Below are 21,912 nucleotides of genomic sequence, written 5' to 3' on the forward strand. Positions count from 1 at the left end.
ATTCAAAGCATATGGGGACCGTGATGCCACATTCTAAGATTGGCAGAACTAGGAGAGAATTTCGAGGGGTGGGATTCCAAGAATGTTGGGGATAAAGATAGGCAATGTTTTCCATTCCAAGAGTTTCTGGGTTTTTCAAGAAGTTCCTGATGTGTGGTCCAACCATTTGCCTGGGTTCCTGGAGATTGAAGCTTGGGTGTTGGTGTCCAGTAGAGCATGGGATGGTGCACATGGTGTCTTTCTCGGCCCAGATAGAAAGAAGCAGGGCGTGGTACTCCTTGGGATGTACCTTGGAATTCTCCTTATGACTGTGGATGGATATGGCTGCCATATTGCCAAACTGGTTCCCCCAACGGACAAATTCATGAACAGCAAACCACAGCTGCAGTATTTACTCATTTGCTCCTGCCCTTCCCTGTCCACTGGCTAATTCTCATTCTTCTCCATTTAATGGCTAAGGGTCAGGCTCCATGCCAAATATCACGTCTTTCCATTCTTCACTTGTCCCAGGTGTAGAGTGGGCGCACAAAATTCCTTTTGCTCCCTGAAGATTTTGTGTCCTTTTGTGCCCAGAGATCTTCTCCCCTTTGCAAATCCTACTTGTGCTGAGAGGGACTTCTCCAGTGGTACCTGCACTAAAAGCAGATGCTTCTCCTTTGCTCCCCCACCCCCTGTTCCCGAGCCAAATCTCAGCTGATGCATTGCTTGTCGCTCTGTGTACTCTGGACTGGAACGTGCCGTGGCCCAGATACAATTACTATATGTCATTCTGTCTTACTTTATTGAATTTCTGGAGGCCAAGGGTTAGTCCTATTTAACTTTGTATCTGCCTCAGTGATTTGTCTGTGGCACAGCATGCAGTAGGTTTTGCTATTTATTCAACAAATGCTTACTGAGTGCATGTGCCAGGGCATACAATTTAATTGTTTGCAAAAGGAGGGCTGTGGTAGCAATATACTGTCCACTGTCATTGAGGGGACTTGCTAGAGGGGTGGATGCCCAGTGACCAAGATGAGGAAGGAAAAATCAGATGCATACAGATGCGCATGTGCGCCCATGCACCATGCACACACACACACACACACACACACACACTGCTTACTGAGTGCTGTATTAAGGAATGTGCCTCTGAAACAGACCTGGAGCACTGAGGAGGGCAGGATGGGGGCAGTGGTCATTTGGCCTGTGACAGGAAGGGGCTCATACACAGGATTCCTCTCTGGCCAAGTTGACCTGCACACAGAAGAGATGTACAGTTGCTAACATTTATTATTCTGCTGGGTATGTGCTACTGTCCCCAAGGCAACGTAGATCATTCTGTCATTTTTATTTATCAGATTCCATACAGCTGAAAATGTTTAAGGGTACAGCAATTCATCTTTTAGATGGTATTTTAATGCTTAATAATAAATAACTAACTTAAAAAAAAAAAACATTTGTAATGTGCCAGTCATTGTTCCAAGCAATTTAAATGAGTGTTTGCAAGGACCTCAGGAAGTAGGCACTGTCCCCCTTTTCACCTGAGGACTCTGAACCACAGGACAGCCATGCTACTCGTACCGTGTTCCATAGCTGGAGGTGACATCTGTCCTGTCCCCATGGTCTCATCACTCTTGAACAATATCTACTCTGCTGAAGTGTATTTAGCAAATGACAGGAAATCAAGTCTTTTCCTTTGTTAATGAAGTTTACATTCTACATGGGATCTTCTTTGCAGAGCAGTTCGTATCCTCGGCAAGAGAAGTGAGGTCCAGCTGAGTGTGGTTGTGCATGCATATAATCCCGGCACTCTGGAAGACTGAGGCAGGAGGAGCAAAAGTTTGAGCCCAGTTTGGGGAAATTACTGAGACCCTGTCTCAAAATAAAACATAGAAAAGGAACGTGGATGTAGCTCAGTGCGAAAGCCCTGGGTTTAATCCATAGGAAAAAGAGAAGAAGAAAGAAATAAGAGGGAGGGAAAGAAAGGAAGGAAGGAGTAAATGGAAGAAGAAAGAAAGAGATAAAGGGAGGAAGAGAGAGGGAAAAGAAGAAAGAAAAAGGTGTGCTAGATGATTCCGATTTTCTGACAGATAATCACCTGGAAACCAGGGCCCTTCTCCACTGCCTGTCTGAGTTGGATATATTTTCTTTCAGGACCCAAAAGTCAAAATCAATCAATCTCTCTCTCTCTCTCTCTCTCTCTCTCTCTCTCTCTCTCTCTCTCTCTGTGTGTGTGTGTGTGTGTGTCTGTCTCTCTCTGTCTCTGTATGTGTGTGTGTGTGTGTGTGTGTGTGTGTGTGTCTGTCTGTCTGTCTGTCTGTCTGTCTGTCTGTATCTGTCTGCTCTCTCCCCCAGTGCTGGTGATCGAACCCATAACTTTTGCAACAAGCAACATTCCCATTCATTTTTACTTTTTATTTTGAGACAGGGTCTTACCAACTTGTCCAGACTGGTTGCAAACTAGCAATCCTCCTGTTTCAAACTAGCAGAATGCTGAAATTGCAGGCAGGCACCAACCATGTCTGGTTTCTATGTTTCATTTTACTTTAAAATAATAAAACACTGATTGTAAAATGTGTGAAGGAGAAGGATAAGAAGTTGAATGTTTATTAACAGCGTAGGCCTGGGTCAACAGATGGCAGTCACTCTGCCCCAAACAGCATATAAATCACCCCATTCTTGAGCCAGTCTCAGCCAGGCCAGGCATATGGATCACTTCTTGTTCTTATAGCCGTGTTTAAGCAGCGGGTTGCCCCAGTTTGGGAAGAGGAACCATAGCGAGGATAGTTAAGTAGCTTGCACTGAGTCTGCGCAGCTGTTTTGAGGCAGAGGAAGAATTTGAACCTAACTGTGCCTATCCGTAGTTTCAATACTGCTTTGGTTTTATACAAATCACCCTCAAGCCCTTTCTCCACAGCAGTCTTGCTTGGGTTCCAAAAAGAAGGGCTCAGCTTGGCCAGAGTCTGCACAGGAGACTGAAGGGTGGCTGCCAATTTCCTCCCAGTCTTCTGCCTAGCACCCTGGTGTAGCCTGTGGTATAGCAGCGAAGCTGGGGAATCCTTAGAGCCTCTGTCCCTCCATTCTTACTAGGTGGTCATGACTGTTGGCTGACAGTTGCACTCAGCCCTGTAAGAATGAAGCCCAGATCTGAGCCTCCTCCTTCCACAGCAGATCGAGGACCATACTGGTCTCAGGTTATCTGGGTCTGGTCCTCCTGGTCCTGACTGTGATGTTGAGGAAGTTAATAAATTGTCGTCTTCTCATAGTTTTGGGCTCTGGTCTTTCTATCTTTCTTTCTTTTTTTTTTTCCATTCTTTTAGTATTTTATGGAAAAGGATAAAACAAAATTTTGTGACAAAATAATAAGAAAATAACAATAGTTAATACATTGCATGTTGTCTTTAAAGTAGTTGCTCAGGGTACAAGATATGGGCATAAGAATTTCTCCAGTCAATATAAGCACAAATCTTCCTTTTTAATGAACTAAGAGAAAAACTGATAGTATAACTAGCTTGTATTTTTTCCCCTTTTCCCTACCGTCCTTCCCTCTTTTACCCATCCAAGTTCCTTTTTCCTTTTGAGCAATTCTACCCATTTTCACAGTGTCTGTTGTACATTTTAGAACTTACGTACTCTTTCAGTTTCTCCCACCAGGGAAATAATATGATGTTTACACTTGTGAGTCTAAATTTATTTCACTTTTGAGTATGGTCTCAAGTTGCATCCATTTATCTATAAAAGTCTCAAGTCGATCCTTTATGGCTGAGTAGTACTGCATTCTATAAAATTGCCATATCTTTTCATTCATTCCTTGATAGATGAGCATTTAGGTTGTTTCTGAGATTTAGCTATTAGAAATTGTGCTGCTATAAACATGGGTGCACATATATTGCTGTGGTATGATGTTTGTAATTCTTCCAGGAAGATACCCAGAAGGGGAATAGCTGGGTGGAATGGGAATCTGCACACTGATTTCCACAGTGGTGGTATCAGCTACACTCCCACCAACAGGGAGAAGGATTCCTGTTTCCCCACAGTCCCTCCAGCATTTGTAATTAGTTGGTTTTTTGATGATAGTCATTCTTTCTGGGGTGAGATGGGATCTCAGTGTTATTTTAATTTGTATCTCTCAATTGACCAGTGATGTTAAATATTTTTTCATATATTTATTTGCCATTTGTATTTCTTCATCTGAGAAGTGCATATTCATTTCAGGTGCCCATTTTTGGATTGGGTCTTTGAATTTTTAATTCTTTATAAGTTCTAGATAGAAGTCCTTTGTCTGTGGGACAACTGGCTAAAACTTTTTCACACTCTGTGGGTTTTCCCTAGACTTTGTTGGTGATTTCTTTTGCTGTGCTTTTTAATAAGATGATAACCCAGCTTTGAAGTATTTTCCATGCGGTCTGGTTTTGTTCATAAAGTCTCTGCCTACAGCTATGTATTGAAATGTACCTACTTTCTTTTCCAGTAGGATTAGTGATTATAGACCCTTGATTCATTTTGACTTTAGTGCATGATGATAGTCATAGGCGTAGTTTTAGTCTTTGGCATACAGGCAGTTTTTCCAGCACCATTTATTAAAGAGGCTGTCCTTCCAGTGAATATATTGGGCCCCTTTGTCAAAGATAAGGTGGCTGAGAGTGTTTGTAGTTGTGTCTGTATCTTCTAATTCGTTCCACTGGTGATCAGGTCTGTTACTTTGCCAGTACCATGCTAATTTTATCACAGTAACTTTGTAGTATAATCTCAAACCAGGAGTTTTGATGCCTTCTGTCTTGCTTTTGTTTGGGTTTTGATCTTTAGAATGGGCATAGATTTATGATGGTTAAACAAGGATTAAAAACAAAGGCCATCAGCGCAATGCCCAAGACATGATTACCTTCCTCTCCAAACACCCAGGACAGACTACCTGTAAAGCCTCCTCACGTCTTCACTCAACTAATTAGAAAATCATGTAAGGTCTGCTTCTCCCTTCTTTTGAAGGAGCCTGCCTGATGCATCCCAGAAACAGGCAGCTTCAGGTTCCTCTGTGCTGGTCTCCATAATAACTAACCCAACAGAAATTTCAGGTCTCCTTCAGTCTCAGACTCTGCTTCTCTCGGTTCATTTAGAAGATGAGTGGAGAAGAGCCATGCTGTTTTCAGTTTCCTTAATGCTCTTTATTTATAGAATATGGCATTTTTCTGTCTTCCTCTTCATTTCTCATCGAACTGTAGAACTTTGGAAGTCAAGGAGATTTTTAAGATTGAATTCCTTCGCCATCCTGAGCTTGCTTGCCAAGGGATCACCTAGTACAGCTTGGTTACTTCCATGACAAGGAGCTGACAGTCTCTGGGGTGGCCTTGTGTGTCCCAGATGCCCTAGCCTTGGGCTGGGCTTTGGATCCAGTGGCGCTGGGTTCAGCCTGACTTGCAGTGAGCCTGGATGTTTCAGATGCCGTTTTCCTAGGGAGGGAGTACTGACCCAAAGCCTGTGCCCTCACAGGTAGCTCTCTAGAAAGTTCATCATCCAATAATAGGAATGGCTGATGGAGCAAATTATCTATGCTGGTGATCCTGGAGGTCTCACTGAGAAGGCTTCCCCCACCTCCTGTGCCTGCAGCCTTTATCCTGAGCCACTTACAGTGCAAGGCCTGTCATAAAGGAAGCAGGAGAGTGGTTCTCAGGGCTCCTTTGTCGTCTTGCTGGCCCTAGGCACCCCTGAGAAGTGCAGACTTGGTGAGCCAGGGGGCGACTTCCTGGAAACTGAGTGTGGGGCGTCCTCTGTTGGAAAGAGGTGGAACTGCCAGTGAGGTTCTCTGTTCAGTCACAATGCTCAGGGCTACCTTCAGGCTGCCTGCTTCAGATCCATTTGGGATCTGCTCTTTTCATTTTACTTCAGGGAAACGTCCAGAAGAAAGTAGGACATGTCAACAAATGAGGTTTCTTAATAACCTTTTTAAAGGGGCTGGGGATTTAGATCAGCGGCATAAGCACCTCATGAGTTCGATCCCCGGTACCGATTAAAAAAAAATAATAACCTTTTAAAAAATAAACCTCTGCTGGAAATGGTGGCACACAGCCTCAGAGGTTGAAGTGGTAGGAACACCATCAATTCTAAGACCAGCCAGGGTTACGTGGCAAGTTCAAAGTTAGCCTGAACAACATAACGAGACTCTGTTTCAAACAAACAAACAACAAACAATTCCTTGAGATATGCTTTAAAATATTCACATTCATTAATGTTTGATTTTTTTGGTGTTTAGTACATTCATAGTATTTGAACACTCATCAGCACAATCAGTATTGGAACATTTTTATCACCCCAGAGTGAAACTCTGTCCCCAGGATCCTCCATTCTCCACCCCTTCCCAGCGCCTAGGAAACGCTGATCTGCTTCTCTTTTCTATGGGTTTGTTGGTTCAGGACATTTCTTATAATGGAAACATATAATATGTGGTCCTTTGTGTCTGGCTTTTTCCTCTTAGTGTAATGATTTCAGTGTTCATCCATGTTACAGCAATACCTAGTAATTTCCCACTAAATGTATGTACGGTATTTTATTTATTCACTGACCATTAGATGGATATATGAGTTGTTTCCATCTTGAAACTATTACAAATAATGTTTCTGTGAACATTAGTGTGTAAGTTTTTATGTGGACACACGTTTTCAGTTCGTTCAGATATATCGGAAGAATGGAATTGTCAGCTCCTATTCCCTGAGAAAACTTTGAATTTTTTTGAGTACTGGATACTGAACCCAGAGCCTTTACACAAAACTGTACTCCCCCAGCCTTATTTATTTGATTTACTTACTTTCTGGCATTTCAAAAATTTTATGAGTACACGTTTGGAGTAATAATGATCATATTCACTGTGGAGAATTTTGTGTGTACATAACACATCGCAATTTTTTTCCACATTCCTTTAAAATTTTTTTCTGGTTTTTGCTAGTATCAGGTTTATTTATCTTATAAGTCATTATTAAAAATTATCATAAACATAAATTAAGAAAAAGAGTACAGACCAAAAACATACAAAGTACACAACACAATTATAATAAATCTAGGTACATTAACTATGCTAGATTACCATAACTATTTTTTGTCTCTTTTTCCTGTTTCCTGTCTTTTATTTTGCTCTTATATATTGGGTTACTCAGGTAAGAGAAATATTTAAACTGGTGTGTCTGATTTACTTTACTTAATATTATTACTCAAAGTGAACCCATATTCCTACAAATGACTCAATGTTACCCTTCTTTATGGCAGAGTAATAATCCATGGTGTATAAATATCCCATTTTTGTTTTCCTCTCCTCTGTTGATGGACATATAGACCACTTTCAAAATTTAACTATTGCAAGATGTGCTACTATAATCATGGGTATGCCTGGATCATTGTAATAGGATGTCTTTAACTCTTCTGGGAACAGCTGGATCAAATTGAATGTCTGTTTTTAGGGTTTTTTCTTTTCTTTTTTTTCTGAGGAAGCACCATACTGAGATCTGTAGTGGTTATATAAATTTGCACTCTTATCAACAATGCAGAAAGGTTCCTTTTTCCCTGCGGCCTCTCTGGCATTTGTTCTTTTTTGCTTTCTTTCTGGAGTGAGATGGAATCTCAGTGTTGTTTTAAATTTACATTTCTTGAATGACCAGTGATGCTGAACATATATTAATGTACTTATTGGCCATTTGTACTTCTTTATCTGAAAAGTGTCTATGCATTTCAGATTCCCATTTTTTGGTTGTATCTTTAAAATATTGGGGGTGGGGCTAATGTTTTGAGTTCTTTATCTATTCTATGTATTAGTCCTTTGTTTGAGGAGTAGCTGGCAAAAACTTTCCCATTCTTCCTCTGGTCGTGTTTTTCTCTGTTGCACAGAAAAAAATTTTTTTTAATGTGATGGGATCCCATTTGTTGTTTCTTGGTATTATTTCTTGTGCAACTGGGGTTTTGTTCTGATAGGCTATGGCTTGGGTCTTCAAGAGTTTTACCTACTTTGTCTCCTAACAGATTGTTTCTGCTTCAGTATTTAGACCTTTGACCCATTTTGATTTTAGTTTAGTGCATGATGAGATATAGGGGGTGGGGTTCAATCTTCAGTATGTAGATAACCAGTTTTCCCAGCGCCATTTGTTAAAGAAGCTGCCTTTCCTCCACTGGCTCCTTTGTCAAAGTTCAGTTAGCTGAGTATGCCTGGAGTTGTTTCTCTATCTTCTGCTCTGTTACATTGATGAACAAGACTTTTCTTTTTTCCTTTTGTTGATGCCATTCTGTTTTTGTCACTATAGCTTTTCAGTATAACCTGAAGTCCAGGATTGTGATCCTCCCTGCTTGTCCTTGTTCTCCAGATTTGTGTTTGCTATTCTAGACCTCTTTTGGTTCCATATGAATTCTAGGCTTGTTTTCTCTAGTTCTGTGAAGAATGCCATTTGTATTTTGATTGAGATTGCATTAAATCTACATCTCAGTTTTGGAAGTACATGACCATTTTGACTATACTTGTTTCATCTATCCAGGAACGGTGGCTATCTTTTCATTTTGTTTCTATTTATTTATTTGTGCTGGGGATTGAACTCAAAACCTTGTGCTTGCCAGGGAGGCACTTGTGCTGCTGAGTTATATCCCCAGCCCCCTATCTTTTCATTTTCTGATGTGCTCTGTTATTTATTCTTTTGCAGAGTACTTCAGTTTTCATTGTAAAGGTCTTTTACTTCCTTGCTTAGGTTAGTTTTAAAGTATTTCGTGTTTCTTGATGCTATTATGAAAAGTACTATTGTACAGGAATGCTATTATTTTTGAGGGTTGACTTTATATTTTGCTATGCTATAGAATTTGGTTATTAGTTCTAGGTGTCTGGTGGAATTCTTAGGGTCTTCCATGTAGAAGATAATTTTATCTGCAAATAATGACATAGCTTGTTCCTTTCCTATCTATATCTGTTTCAGTATTTTTCTCTTGTCTAATTACTCTGGCTACTGTTTCAAGAACTATATTAAACACAACTAGTGATAGAAGTCATCTTTGTCTTATTCCTTAATTTAGAGGGCAAAATTTCATCTTCTTTCCATTTAATATGATGTTGGTTGTTGGTTTGTCATAAATGGCTTTAATCTTTTGAAAAGACTTTCTGCAACTTCTTTGGCAGTTTTATCATGAATGGATAAAACTATTTATCAAATAGTTTTCTGCATCAAATAAAATGATCATGTGATTTTTTTGGTCCTTGTTCTGTTTAGGCAGTGTATTATATTTATTGTTTTGTGTTTGTCGAGCCATTCCTGCATACCTGGAATGAATCCTGCTTGATCAGGCTCTATGATCTGCTGTATTCTGTTTTCCAGTACAGTGATATGTTGGTTCACACACAGATAATGTTGGTTAATTCATTCTGTGATCCTGAAGAAGATGGCTGAATTATTCACAAACAGAAGTGTCCTTTCTGTCCTTCCTTTCAGAAATGACTTCCCTTTCAATTTGATTAAAGAGTTTTTAGGAGTATTAGAAATAGAGCTTCTCTAAAGTTCTTGTAGAATTCATTATTGTATCTATAGCGATCTTGGCTTTTCTTCTTTGACAACTTTTTAAAATTACTTCTTTAACTTCATAAATGATATTGGGTTATTCAGGTTTTTTTATTTTCCTGGGTCAGATTTGATAGTTTGTAGGTTTCTAGAAGTCTTATCTATTTTACCTAAAGTTTCCATTTTATTAGAGTACTGGTTCTCAATGTAGTTAACCAGTGATTCTGGATTTGGCAGCATCAGTTGTGATGTTACATTTCTCATTTCTAGTTACATCAACATTTTTTTTTCTTTTTTCATTTTGATACAGTTAGCTACAGTTTGATACAGTTTATTTTTTTAAGAAATAACTCTTTGATTCACTGATTCTTTATATTTTTATTCCCAATTTCATTAATTTCTATTATGATTTTTATTATTTTCTTCCTTGTACTAATTTGAATTTGCATTAGTCTTGTTTTTCTAGGAGACTGACGTGCATCATTAGGTATTTATTAGAGCTTGATTTTTTTCTGATGCAGGAATTGACTTCTATAACCTTCCTTCTAGGACTGCTTTCATGCTGGCATTATCATTTGCTTGTAGGAACTGTCTAACTTCTTCCTTAATTTTATGTTACCCATTAATTATTCAAGTGAGTGTTGACTTAATTTCCATATGTTCGCAGTTTCTGTGGCTTCTTTTGCAGTTGATTTCTAGTTTCATTGTACTATGATTTGATAATGTGCATGGAGTAATTTTGATTCTTTTGCATTTATGTAAGCATGCTTTATGGCTAGTATGTAGTCTATTTTGAGAAAGTCCCATGTACTGATGAGAGGAGTGTATATTCTGTTGTTGTTGGATAGAATACTCTGTAGATGTCTACTAGGTTCATTTGATTGAAAGTTTGGTTCAACTCTGATATTTTTTGGTTGATGTGTGTGTGTGTGTGTGTGTGTGTGTGTGTGTGTGTGTGTGATCTGTTGTTTTGTGATAGTGCATTATTGAGGTCCCCATTACAATTGTATTAGTGTTTATCTGATTTTTCATGTCCATTAGTGTCTGTTTTTTGAAGTTGGGCATTGTGGCGTTTGGTGCATACATGTTTATAATTGTTATCTCTTCCTGTTGAAATGTTTCTTAACTAACATGCAGTGACCTTCTTTGTCCCTCATGATCAGTTTTGGCTTGAAACTTTACTTTGTCTGAATTTAGGATAGTTACTTAACTTTTTTTCTAGATTCCCTTTGAAGAGAATATTGTTTACTACTCTTTGATTTTTAATCTGTGGATTTCTTTTTGAATTAAATATGGGTTTTGTTTCTTGATTCATTCTGCCAGTTTTTGTCTTTCGATTGGGGAATGGAGACTACTCACGTTGAGAGTTACTGCTGAAAGGTATTGACTTATTCCTGTCATTGCTTTATATTCCTGTTGCTTATTTTCTTATTTTTTATTTTTGTTTAGCTGCTCATACTGCCAGGTATATTCATGCTTTTTGACTTGTTGGCATTGCTGGCTGCTGCTTCTCTTTCTAGAGAAATCCTTGAGAATCTTTTGTAACACTGGCTTGGTGCTCTTTGAAGGTATCATTGTCTTCAAGTTCTGAAGTTTTGGCCTCATATTGTTTCCTTTTGGTGAAAGGATATAATTTTTAATTTTCTAGATTTCTGATTGAGTCCTTGTTATAGACTCTGATTCTTTGCTAAGCTGTCATTCATGTATGCATTGTTTTGTTTAGCTCAACTAACTTCTTATGAGTGTCTTCTGAAAGCTCCTGGGTCATTTGATTATTACTTCTATTATCTGTTTAGTTATGTCTTCTGCAGTCTCATTGAGTTCCTCTCTGATCAGTTTCCAACCTTCTCTGTTATGCTTTCAAGTAATTTGGACGTGTGGCTTATGCCATTCTCCCTCTCAATGCCCACTGCATTGGTTTCTGGGGAATTGGGAGTTTGAGGAGAGATTTTATTGTTTTGTCTTCTCATATTTCTATTACTTTTGCTAGGTTTTGTGCTGTTTTGTCAACACCTACGGTGTAAAATCCTTGTTGCTAGTACAGAGCTGTCTTTATGCAATCACTTTTCAGTGATGTGATTTGGGCATGGATTACTTTTGTCCTTTGACTTAGCCCCAAGATTCAAGCATCTTGGTTAATTTGGGAGGGTAGGATGCAGTGTAATTGGCCCAACACTGATTTTACTTGGAATGTATTCTGCTATTGTTAATGTCACAAAGGTAACCCAAATTTTGACTTACAAAGAACAACAGTTATGCAGCCCTAATAATATCAAACATATCAGCTACAGTAATATCATCCAAGACAAGTTGGATATTAACATATCATAAGTACCAATTATGTACCACTCAATGCTAGAGAAGGAATCTATGATTATGTTGTAAGTATTAAGACAACTCAGATACTGACTTAGAACTAATATGTATAAAATTTGACAACTATATTTCTGCTAATGGTAGAAAACAATTCAACAATAATATTATGGAGTTGACTATCTAAGATTAAGAAAGGTTTATGGTCACACTCCTAAAGATAGAGCGGGTTGAGAATGGGGAAATACAAAAGGAAATATTTGAAACTTTAAATCATATGATATGAGGAGGAAGAAGGTAATATAAAAAGTGGGAGAAAAAAAGAAATTAAATGGGAATAACAAAAGAGAAAAATTAAAAGAGAAAAGAGGAATATAAAAAATAAGAAAAAGAGATAAGTAAGGAAAGACAAATGAAGAGAAAGAACAAAGAAAAGAATAAAAACAAAAAACCTCACACACATTCACCCCTTGTTTAAAAAAAGGAAGAAAAGAAAAGAAACAAATTTCTGTTTGATTTCAAATGTGTGGTTTTCTTTCACTATTTTAAGGCAGTGTTCAAGTCGAGACCGGTTCTTGCTCATACCAATAGACAAAGAAGGCAGGCAGACCCCAGATCCTTGCTGGATGCAGGGACCAGCAGGCAGTAGAATTAGGATGAAGGCACCAAGGCTATGATTTTTAAATCTAGAGCAACTGAGGCTTGGCCTGGTTTCTGACTTTGTGAATAAGGCTTGTTCCTTTAGCTCAAAGTCCTCGGGAGGTTTCTTTCTAGCCTGCTCCCTGTCTGCAGCTGTTGTGACTCTGTCTCACCCAGTCACTGTGGGACTGTAACACTGCAAACCCTGAAATGAAGCTGTTCTGTGGCCACTGAGTCCCAGGGGCAAACAATCAACCCTTTCCCAGAATGGCCACCAACAAAGCCCTCTCTTCTCGGGTATGGTGGACACACGGATTGGAGTCACATACCAGCTCTTTCCGGTAGAGGGACTCACGTGGGAGCAGAATTCCATGCTCTCCCTGCAGATCGAGCACCTGTGGATCTGTTCTACCACTGCATTTTTTCCTGAATCTCCAGCTTTTACTTCTCTGTGGGTTCAGTCTCCCTTTCTATAAGCCATGAGCTAGGACCTGGGGAGAAAATGCAAACTGTCCCTCCCCTTCTCTGCAGAGTGTTTTGTCTTTTCAATTTCTCTGTAGGTTTCAATTTTCCTGTCAGTTGATTCCTGAGTTCTGGAGATTTTCTTCTCTCTCTTTTCTTCCCCGAGTTATTATTTTCCAGTGTCTGAATTCCAAATCTCAGGAAAGTTGAGTTTTCAACTTGTCATTCCACCATTTCTCTATGTAAATGTTGTTTTAAAGTGCACTGGGCATCGCGGTTCACACCTGCAATCCCCACACTCAGGAGACTGATGCAGGAGGATCTTGAGTTCAGACCAGCTGGGACCACAAAGTGAGTTCAAAGACAGACTGAGCTACATAATAAGACACTATGTCAAAGAGAGAGAGAGAGAGAGAGAGAGAGAGAGAGAGAGAGAGAGAGAGAAAGAGAGAGAAAGAAAGCAAGCCACCTGTTATTATGCATGGCTGTGATCCCAGCACACCAGAGGCCAAGGCAGGAAAAGCATTGTGAGTTCAGGGCCAAGCTTTATTTACTTACTTATGAAAGAGTGTCTTTGTTAAGTTGCCCAGACTGGTTTCAAAGTTATGATTCCGCCTCACCTTCTCAGAGTGCTGGGGTAACAGGTGAATGTCATCATAATTACATTTTTGTTTGCTGTTCTTGGGCCCGCCATGTTTGGGTTTATAGTCACTTGCTCTGTACTGAAAGTCATTTGTGAGTTACAATTAACCCATCTGGGACCCAAGCTAAAATTCTTTGTAGAAACACCTGAAATGAACTTAGTGAGAATGAAATGAATCGTAAGAATGTTTATTATGTAAAGTACTAGATATTTGCTTTTGTTCTCTTCTGTTAGAAGCTTCTACTTGAGAACTTACCAGGCCTTTTTTGTTTTCTTTTCCAGAATCGCAATGAAATAAAAAATGGCACTATCCTTCGCCTAACTACATCTCCAGTAAGTTGATCTCAGCGTGCAACTTCCTAATAAACTGTTTGCTCTTTTGCTCTGCTGACAGTTAGGGGATGCTGGCTTGTGAGGGTGACTTCAATGTGAAACCAGCAGCCTTGGAATGCTCTTACCTGAGGCTTCTACAGTAGCAAGAGTGCTCTGTCCCAATTTCCCACCTCACTGGAGGAATGCTTGTGCCAAGTTAAGAGCAAGCCATTCCACTTTGAGGCCTTGAAATACGGGTTTCATGCTTGTGAGTCTGAACAGTTCTGTTACAGATGAGAGAACTGGGCTGTACTGATCGGTTTTGTCCACTTACCCACCCATCTACCTAATGCCATTTAAAAACATTCAGGGGACAGATACAGCAAACCAAACCAGGACAGCCTGTTTTGTCCTTTTAAAGTCAGAGACAGAGAGGGGAGAGGGAGATGGAGAGGGAAGGGGAGGGAGAGAGAGGGGAGAAGGAGGGAGGGAAAGGAAGGGAAAGTGGAAGTGGGGAAGAGGGAGATAGAGGGGGAGGGGGAAGGGCAGAGAGGAGGAGGGGGAAGGGGAGAGAAGGGGGAGGATGAGCAAGAGAGGAAGGGGAGGGAGAGGGAGAATGTGGGTGTGTACCAGTGTATGTTTCCTAGCTTGGGTTGCTCATGATGACAATTTTTAAAAACTACAGTTCAAAAATATTGGCCACTTGAGCTGTTTTATCCACAGCCAATTCTAGATAAAACACCTAGCAGCCTCTAAATAAAAGCTGCTAAACAGGGCACCACAGTATACTGAGACCACCCTCGCTCTGTTGCTTATTTTGATCTTTCTTACTAGTTTATAGAGACTCTGGATAGTGACATTAGCATATTTAAACTGCGCTATTTCACAGCACATTTTATTTTTTGCTTCCCTAAAAAAAGTAAGCTACGCAAAATACACCAAGTGTTACTATTTTCACGCCGCGTATGTGTTGAAAACGGCATCTAACTATCATTTCCAATTTCCACTGAAGCCATGTGGAAGGCTAAAAATAATCTTAAAAACTGGGAGAAGCATCTGGCTAGAATTAAAGTGTGGATACTGTAACCACCACAAAGTTTTCTTGTTGAAAATTACATTAGAAAGGCTTAAAAGCTCTTCAGCATTTTACCCAATAACATCTTGAGCCTTAACACGGTGAGCTCAGTGGACTGAACTAACTACCGGGCTGGCGGAACTCGCTTCTAATGCTGCCTCCACCGCTTAATGCTTAATGGAAATTATACTTGGTGCTCAGTTTGCAGTGGCTGTGAGACTTCCAGTCTGGCTCACCTCGCGTCCTCCACTTCCTTAGTCAGCATAATTTGGTGTGAGTGTTCAGCGCTTAAGGAGGATGGCTTCATTTGCTTTTTGGTTTTTGCAGTTTCTGTTTATGCTGCCGAAAGAGCTCATCTATTTGATGAGCAGAAAGTATACCTAGTCTTTTATTTCGTCTTGGAGTCAGGAAGGCTCAGGTTTATTGTCTGGGTCAGTACCCTTTGTGATTGGTATGGGTTCTACAACCTGAGTCACCTGTTTAGGCAAATGTAGGAGTTGGACAAGATATTTGGGATCTGGAACCTTTATTTGTTGCTAGTAGATTTGCAAAGTTATTTTGTGTTTAACTGAAAGGTATGGGTTACCTATGCTCTTTCACTTTTTAGCTACACAACAGAAATACACTTAAAAGCTGTCTCTTTCCAACCTGATAGAAAATATTAAGAGTGGCACAAAGAACTCAGCCAGTGATGTTATATTAGCTTTTAAAGTGCCTGCACCTCCTATAGTGAATTCTTCCTGCAGCCGTATTAGAATATACATGCACATGCACATGCACACACAGATGCACACACACTGGAATGTATAGCTATGTTAAGTTTTACCTCCATGCTTCCTTTTTGTTTTGTTGACTGATGAATTTTTTTGTCTTCTGTTATCAAAACATTCTCTTCTGCTTTGTTCTCCTAAGGAAGTAAATAAGAAAGTTAATATAAGAAGATCTACACAAACACCCATCCGGCACTGTTTTTCTTCCTGTAAAAATCTTTGCAGGTATTGGCACTGTGTCTTTAGGGAGTCTAGTGATGGTGTTAAGAGTACATCTTCCTTTTTTCTTTTTTGACTGAACGCAAGGGATGCTCCTCCACTGAGCTACATCCCCAGCCCTTTTTATTTTATTTTTTAATTTTGAGACAAGATCTTGCTAAATTGCCTAGCCTTAAACTTGTGAATCTCTTACCTAGTATCGGTGTATCCTTCTGTTGTCTTATTTTTATCCATTTCTGGATATCATAAAAATATAACCAGAGGGCTGAGGGGCTGGCTTAGAGATACAGTGCTGTCTAGCATGCGTGAGGCCCTAAGTTAGATCCCCAGCACCACTAAATAACTAAGTAAACAGAGGCAGAAGTGTGTGAGCTGCAGAGCAGTGTAGGCTTGGGGAGCTTCAGTTCAAGCAGAGCCTTAATCTGCCTGCCAGGATCACAAACACGGAAGTGGAATCTGAGCCCCTGAGAGGGATGCATTTTAAATGAGTTTTGGCTACCATCACCAGACTATTGTCTTTCTTTTCCTGCAATGTTTGTTTATAACCATCTGAACAATGAATGCTTTTACAGTCTTGAAGTGGGGAGGGCCTCTCCAAATAGAACACAAATTCCAGTAGCTGTAAAGAAAATGATTGATAGATTTGACTATCAAAAAAGATAACAGCCCCCAAAATCTTTCAGTCTGGAAAGAATTTCAGGAGAAAAAGGACAAAAAATAGCTCTTTAGAAAGAATGACAGTATGCATGGGAGAGGCCATATGTCTTAGTTACTTTATGATCGTCGCTGAGACAAAATACCTGATGCCCAAGTTGGGAAAGGAAAGGTTTATTTCTTACAGTTTTTGGAGGTTTCAGTCCACACTCAGTTGACTCCAAGACAGGTGGGCATGGCTGGAACGCAGTTCATGGCGGCTGCCAACAGCAGGCTCGAACCAGCAAAGAGAAAGACTTACCTTTTTCCTGCCATTACATCACATCCTGGCTCCACCCTATGTGGGTGGAGCACTGACACCATCAATCCAAGCACTATCCAATGAACCATCACATATGAACATTGCAAACTCATGAGGCCTGGGGGGACACAAACATAAACCATGACACCATAGATGCACGGGTGATGTTTGTGACCCTTGTGTAGCTGTGGATTCCTGTGGAGAAATCTGGATTCACACTCCCAGCAGAGCAGGTTGCCGGGCATTGTAGACAGAACTATGCCAGGTGTGTGCTTCACGTATATGCATTCACGCATGCCTCTGTGCACACACATGTGTGCATACATGGATAAAAACCTTTCTCCAGAGATAATACCATCAGTGGTCAGCTTTGAGTTAACTTTCTTTCTTTCTTTTTTTTTTTTTTTCGTCTTTTTCCTTTGTATCGGTACCGGGGATCGAACTCATGACTGCCTGCTTGCAAGGCAGGCGCTTATGCCACTGAGCTAAATCCCTAGCCCCTAGATATTTCTTTCTGTCTCATGTGCTGGTATTATTTTTAATTCAATTCACAAATATTCTGAAGTCATCACAGAGTATAAAAAGTGAGTCCTAACATCCTCTGCTGAAAGCATTTTAATATTCCAAACTGTGAGGTTTTTAAAAGAGCCTTTAAAATTTTAGGGGCTGAATTCTTCATGCCCAGTAGTCCTCATTTTGGCCCCTGTGGAGATAGACCGCCAAACTGATCCTGAAGAACCTGCTTTGCCAGGCAGGCTTTGGAGCATAATCCTCCTTCTCTGTTCACTGTGGTGGGGAAACCAGGCTGAAAGTTACTGGCTCAGCAGACTGTCCTAGTGACTTGGGAGGCCAGTTCACATGGCAAGAAGAACATGATAGTATCTCAGTCCTGTGATTTAAGTTTCAGAGATGCTTAATAATAAGACCATAAACAGTTTATTAGTTTTCAGTTTTTTCAATTCTTTTCCTACTGATTTCAGAAGCCAAAAAGGATTCATAAATGTCTTGTGTTCTACCTCTTGCGATCGTTCAGAGAGACCTAGTCTAGGAAGAACCAGCAGAGGCTGCTGCTCAGGAGTTCACTGTGGCATAGCTGATGGACACTTGGGAGTGTCATATCGTGGTCCAGGAAGGAGGTGCAGATGGCTGAGCTTCTTCCTGCCTTGGAGGATGCTAAGGGTTGGGAGGAGTGTTTTGGAGGATAAGGTTCATGCCCAGGGCTTTGCTGTGTAGGCTTTGAGGAAGGATAAAAGGAGGCATCCAATGACTTTTTTCCCCTCCTTATACTGAGGATTAAACCTTAAGATCTTCACACTGAGCCTCAACCCTGGCCCAATTTTTACTTCTCATTTTGAGACAGAGTCTTCTTAAGTTGCTAAACTTCCCTGGGCTAGAACTCTGAATCTTCCTGCCGCAGCTTCTCAGAGGACTGGGACCATAGGTGTGCACTACCATGCCTGTCAGGGATGATTATAACCACCACCTTTAGAAGCAGAGAGGGCAAATACTTGGCACCCAAACACCCCTACCTGTTCACGTACCCCCCACTGATTCCATGGGGTGCATCTCCCTGAACCAGGGCCCAGAAGCTTTTCCAGCACAGGACAAGATGTGACAGCTACCTCGAGCTGTTGAACTATGAAACTTTCTTTCTATCCTTAGAACAATTCCAGAAGATAAAACAGTGTCCAGTACAGTCCACACAACTGCTAATCTCTTTTCTTCAGAATAAAGCTGTCTTATTTTTAAAGTAATGTTGATTGTTTCCTTCCAAATATAGAAATTGAACAGAATCATGGAAAAATTAAAAAAATTAACCATGCTATAAAAGCAATTATGTGAAATATTATAATTCATCAACACACACAGGTCATGTTCTGATTTACTTTCTTTGGTCAATTGCATGCAAATATATGTGCACACATGACTTTATATATTAATTTATTCATTTATTTCATGAAGTTCTTTTCTGAGGTCCTAATAAAGGTTAAGCAGTATTTTAGATGCTGGGAGTAGAGCAGTGAGCAAGTGTGACAAGTTTCCTCTCCTGGAATTGAGGTGCTGGTGAACAGATACACGCTTGTCTCCTCTGAGCCCCACCTTTGCACGCATCTGTGCCCTGACCATTTCTGCCCTGAGAATGTGCCATCTTACTTCTGTGCAACTTTTATATTTGCCTCTGCATAGGACTTCATCCTTTGTCCCCAGGATTTTCTCACCATCTCACCGTTGAACAGTGTTGCTGCCTGGTGTTAGAATACAGATGCTATTTTAAGCACCTGTGTTACCTGCGTCAGATATTTAAGTGACTTTTTTCAGCATCACCCATCACCACCCAAGACCTCTCCCAGCTGCGCATGCTCCTGGCATGCTAGTCCTTCTCTGTCCCTTCACACATGCCAGGTGTGTTCATGCAGAAGGCTTTTTCACTAATTACTCCACCTGCCCAGCATCTTGCCCATCCCCAGGAGAGCTCGCTTCTTGTGAATCAGATCTCCGAGTGAAGGCCACTTTCTTAGGTCTCTTGTCCCTGAAGGCCACCCTGTCTTAAAAATCACTGGTCACACTCTTAGCATATTGCTTCATTTTAGATTTTGTTATGACACTCATCAATAATGTGCAACATGTAATTTTCTGTTTCTAATTGTCTCTTTCATTGACCACTTCCCACCCCAAGGTGAGTGAACCCCAGACAAGTGGGAACCTTGATTTGTATAAATGTACTCAGCAGTGTGTGCCCTGCCGTAGACTTTCCAGGGCACTTGTTGATCAGCCAGCAGAGATTCTGAGAGTGGGTGTTGCTTGGAAATGAATAACTGTAAGGATTTGTCTGAGCACAGAAATTAAGTCAAATTATCAATATGGTGAATTGCAACCACTGATGTCCACAATAGAAATCTTGCTCACAAAACCCAAATACTTCAATAATTTAACTTTTGTTCTCACTCATTTTGAGTGGTAAATGTTTTATGTCCAGTCTCTGTAGTGATTAAAGAAGATGAAAAAATACCTCCCTCTCTGTTGTGGACCAGCTAAGAAAAAGATCAAAAGCCTGCTGTCCTGCCAGCCTTAATCTTTTGCCTGGGGGCCAGGTCTGGGGTCCACCTCCTTGGGACACTCTTCCTGGCCTGGCTCAAGGATGGCTGCTTACCCCTCCCATCTGTGGACTCCTGAGTGCTGCAGTTTGGCACAAGCTTCAGGGCTATTACTGAGGGTGGTCCCCGCTGTGGCCCTGGCAACTGGGATTCGCCTTTGTTGCTCTGATGTGTGACCATCTAGGTAAAATAGTTTCTTTTTCTTTAGCAGCAAATCTTTGGTAGGACTATGTACTTACTTTTGGTTCCCTTGCTTGGGACTCTTGTCCTTTTCAAGTTCATCTTGTTTTCTCTCTTTCTTACTTTAAGTTTTAGTTATTTATTGACTTTTGAGTAGGTTACTTACCAAGGGCATAACAATGAAATAGAAAGAACGATACAATAAATTTTGTCTACCTAGCTTCTACCTTTCTGACTTTTTATTTATTTTCGTAGCAGAAGTTTTGCCTGAAAACGATGCACCTTTTAAAGAGCAGATTTTCTTCTTGGTATAGTAAACGCAGCAGGGCTCTTGTGCCCCAGCTAGGGAAGTCAGGGTGGTAATTAAAGACAGACACTAAGGTGTGCATTCAGTCTGTCATCCCTGGGAGACGCAGGGCCCTGAGTGGTTAACAGCAGTCTGTCTCAGCATGTGATTGGGGATGATGGAATCCACAGTGACTGGCGCCTGGTTCCACATATAATTTAGGGGACCTCACCTAAGACTTTAGAAACAACAGACTGTGGAGAGGGCCCTGGGGTCTGCTGTAAAATGTCATCCAAGCAATTCTCATGCATGCAAGAGCTGAGATCCACAAGTCAGGGCGTGTGCTCTGCATTTTCGGCCCTGGCTGGACCCTCAGCCTCAGCTCTGGGAAGCTGTGTGACCTTGGAGACATTGTTGAACCTTTGTGCACTTCAGTCTCTTTTTGTCAAGTAAAGATAACAAAAGTGCCTAACCTATATCATAGGACAATTTGTGCACATTAAATAGTGTACTTCATAAAGACATTTAGAATCCTGGCTCATAGAAAGTCCTACATGATAGCCATTTATATCGTTAATATTCACCTGATTAATGATGTTAATCAAATTATGTTTCAGTACTTTCTGTCATAATCTGCATAATAAATGCAGGATTTTCACTTGCAAAGTGGTTTTCATGAGATTTGAAGAATTGCACTTGGGTTAACTATGATAAGCCAGTGTTCTATCCATTTGATATATCCATAGAACCATCCAACTTTTGAAATATCCACTGGACTCTGAATATCCATTTGAAAATTTTGGAAAATAGCCTATCTTTATACAATTTTAAAAGAGAAATTAACGAACCCTCAGTTCTCTGCTCTCCCTTTTTAAAAAAGATGGTAGATAAATTTGCAATCCCAGCACTCGGGAGGGCTGAGGTGGGAGGTTTGCAGGCTGGACTTCAGCCTGAGCAATTGCAACTTAGGGAAACTCTGTCTCAGAAGAAGAAAAATAAAAGAAGAGCTGAGAAAGTGACTTAGTCTGAAGGTCCTGAGTTCAACTCCCAGTACCCTTTGCCCAAAATTGGCATTTAGAGTTTGAGTGGCTTGTCAGTCACTTGAGGATCATGAATCATTCAGAAGTCCTTCACCTTCTTTTCTGCTTCCTTATGCACAGCATATGTCTTTGCTTCAGATGAAATGGGAGAGCCCTGGGATCTCTGAGCAAGTGGTGGGGCTGAGGCTCCTCTGTGTCTTGGCTCCTGAAGAGCCACCTAGATTTCCCTATTGAGTTCCCTTCTCTCTGTGGGGGCTGCCTGCCTGCAGGGGTCAGTCAGGGAAGTTGGTCACAGAGCTGGGCCTGTTTGGGCAGACCCTCCTGTTCTGGGTCCCTGTGAAGGTTCCCTGCCTCACTCTGCTCTCTAACTCTGTCATAGTTCCCTGCTCCGTGGTCCCCATTTCTGCTTGGGAAAGATTGCCCTCGTTGGGG

At 40.7% G+C, this 21,912-nt stretch overlaps 1 protein-coding gene across 7 annotated transcripts in view; it reads left to right on the forward strand.

Moving 5' to 3' along the window:
* Elmo1 (engulfment and cell motility 1) overlaps positions 1 to 21,912 on the forward strand; it is a 531,134-nt gene that overhangs the window by 155,469 nt on the left and 353,753 nt on the right. For all 7 annotated transcript variants that reach the window (XM_063233959.1, XM_063233960.1, XM_063233957.1 and 4 more), the window contains one exon: positions 13,831 to 13,881. In XM_063233959.1, coding sequence (XP_063090029.1) covers positions 13,831 to 13,881 — 51 coding nt within the window. The remainder of the gene's footprint in view (positions 1 to 13,830; positions 13,882 to 21,912) is intronic.

This window comes from Cavia porcellus, unplaced genomic scaffold (assembly GCF_034190915.1).
Source record: "Cavia porcellus strain 051 isolate PalLab524CR breed Dunkin Hartley unplaced genomic scaffold, mCavPor4.1 scaffold_23, whole genome shotgun sequence".
In the NCBI taxonomy this organism is placed as follows: domain Eukaryota; kingdom Metazoa; phylum Chordata; class Mammalia; order Rodentia; family Caviidae; genus Cavia; species Cavia porcellus.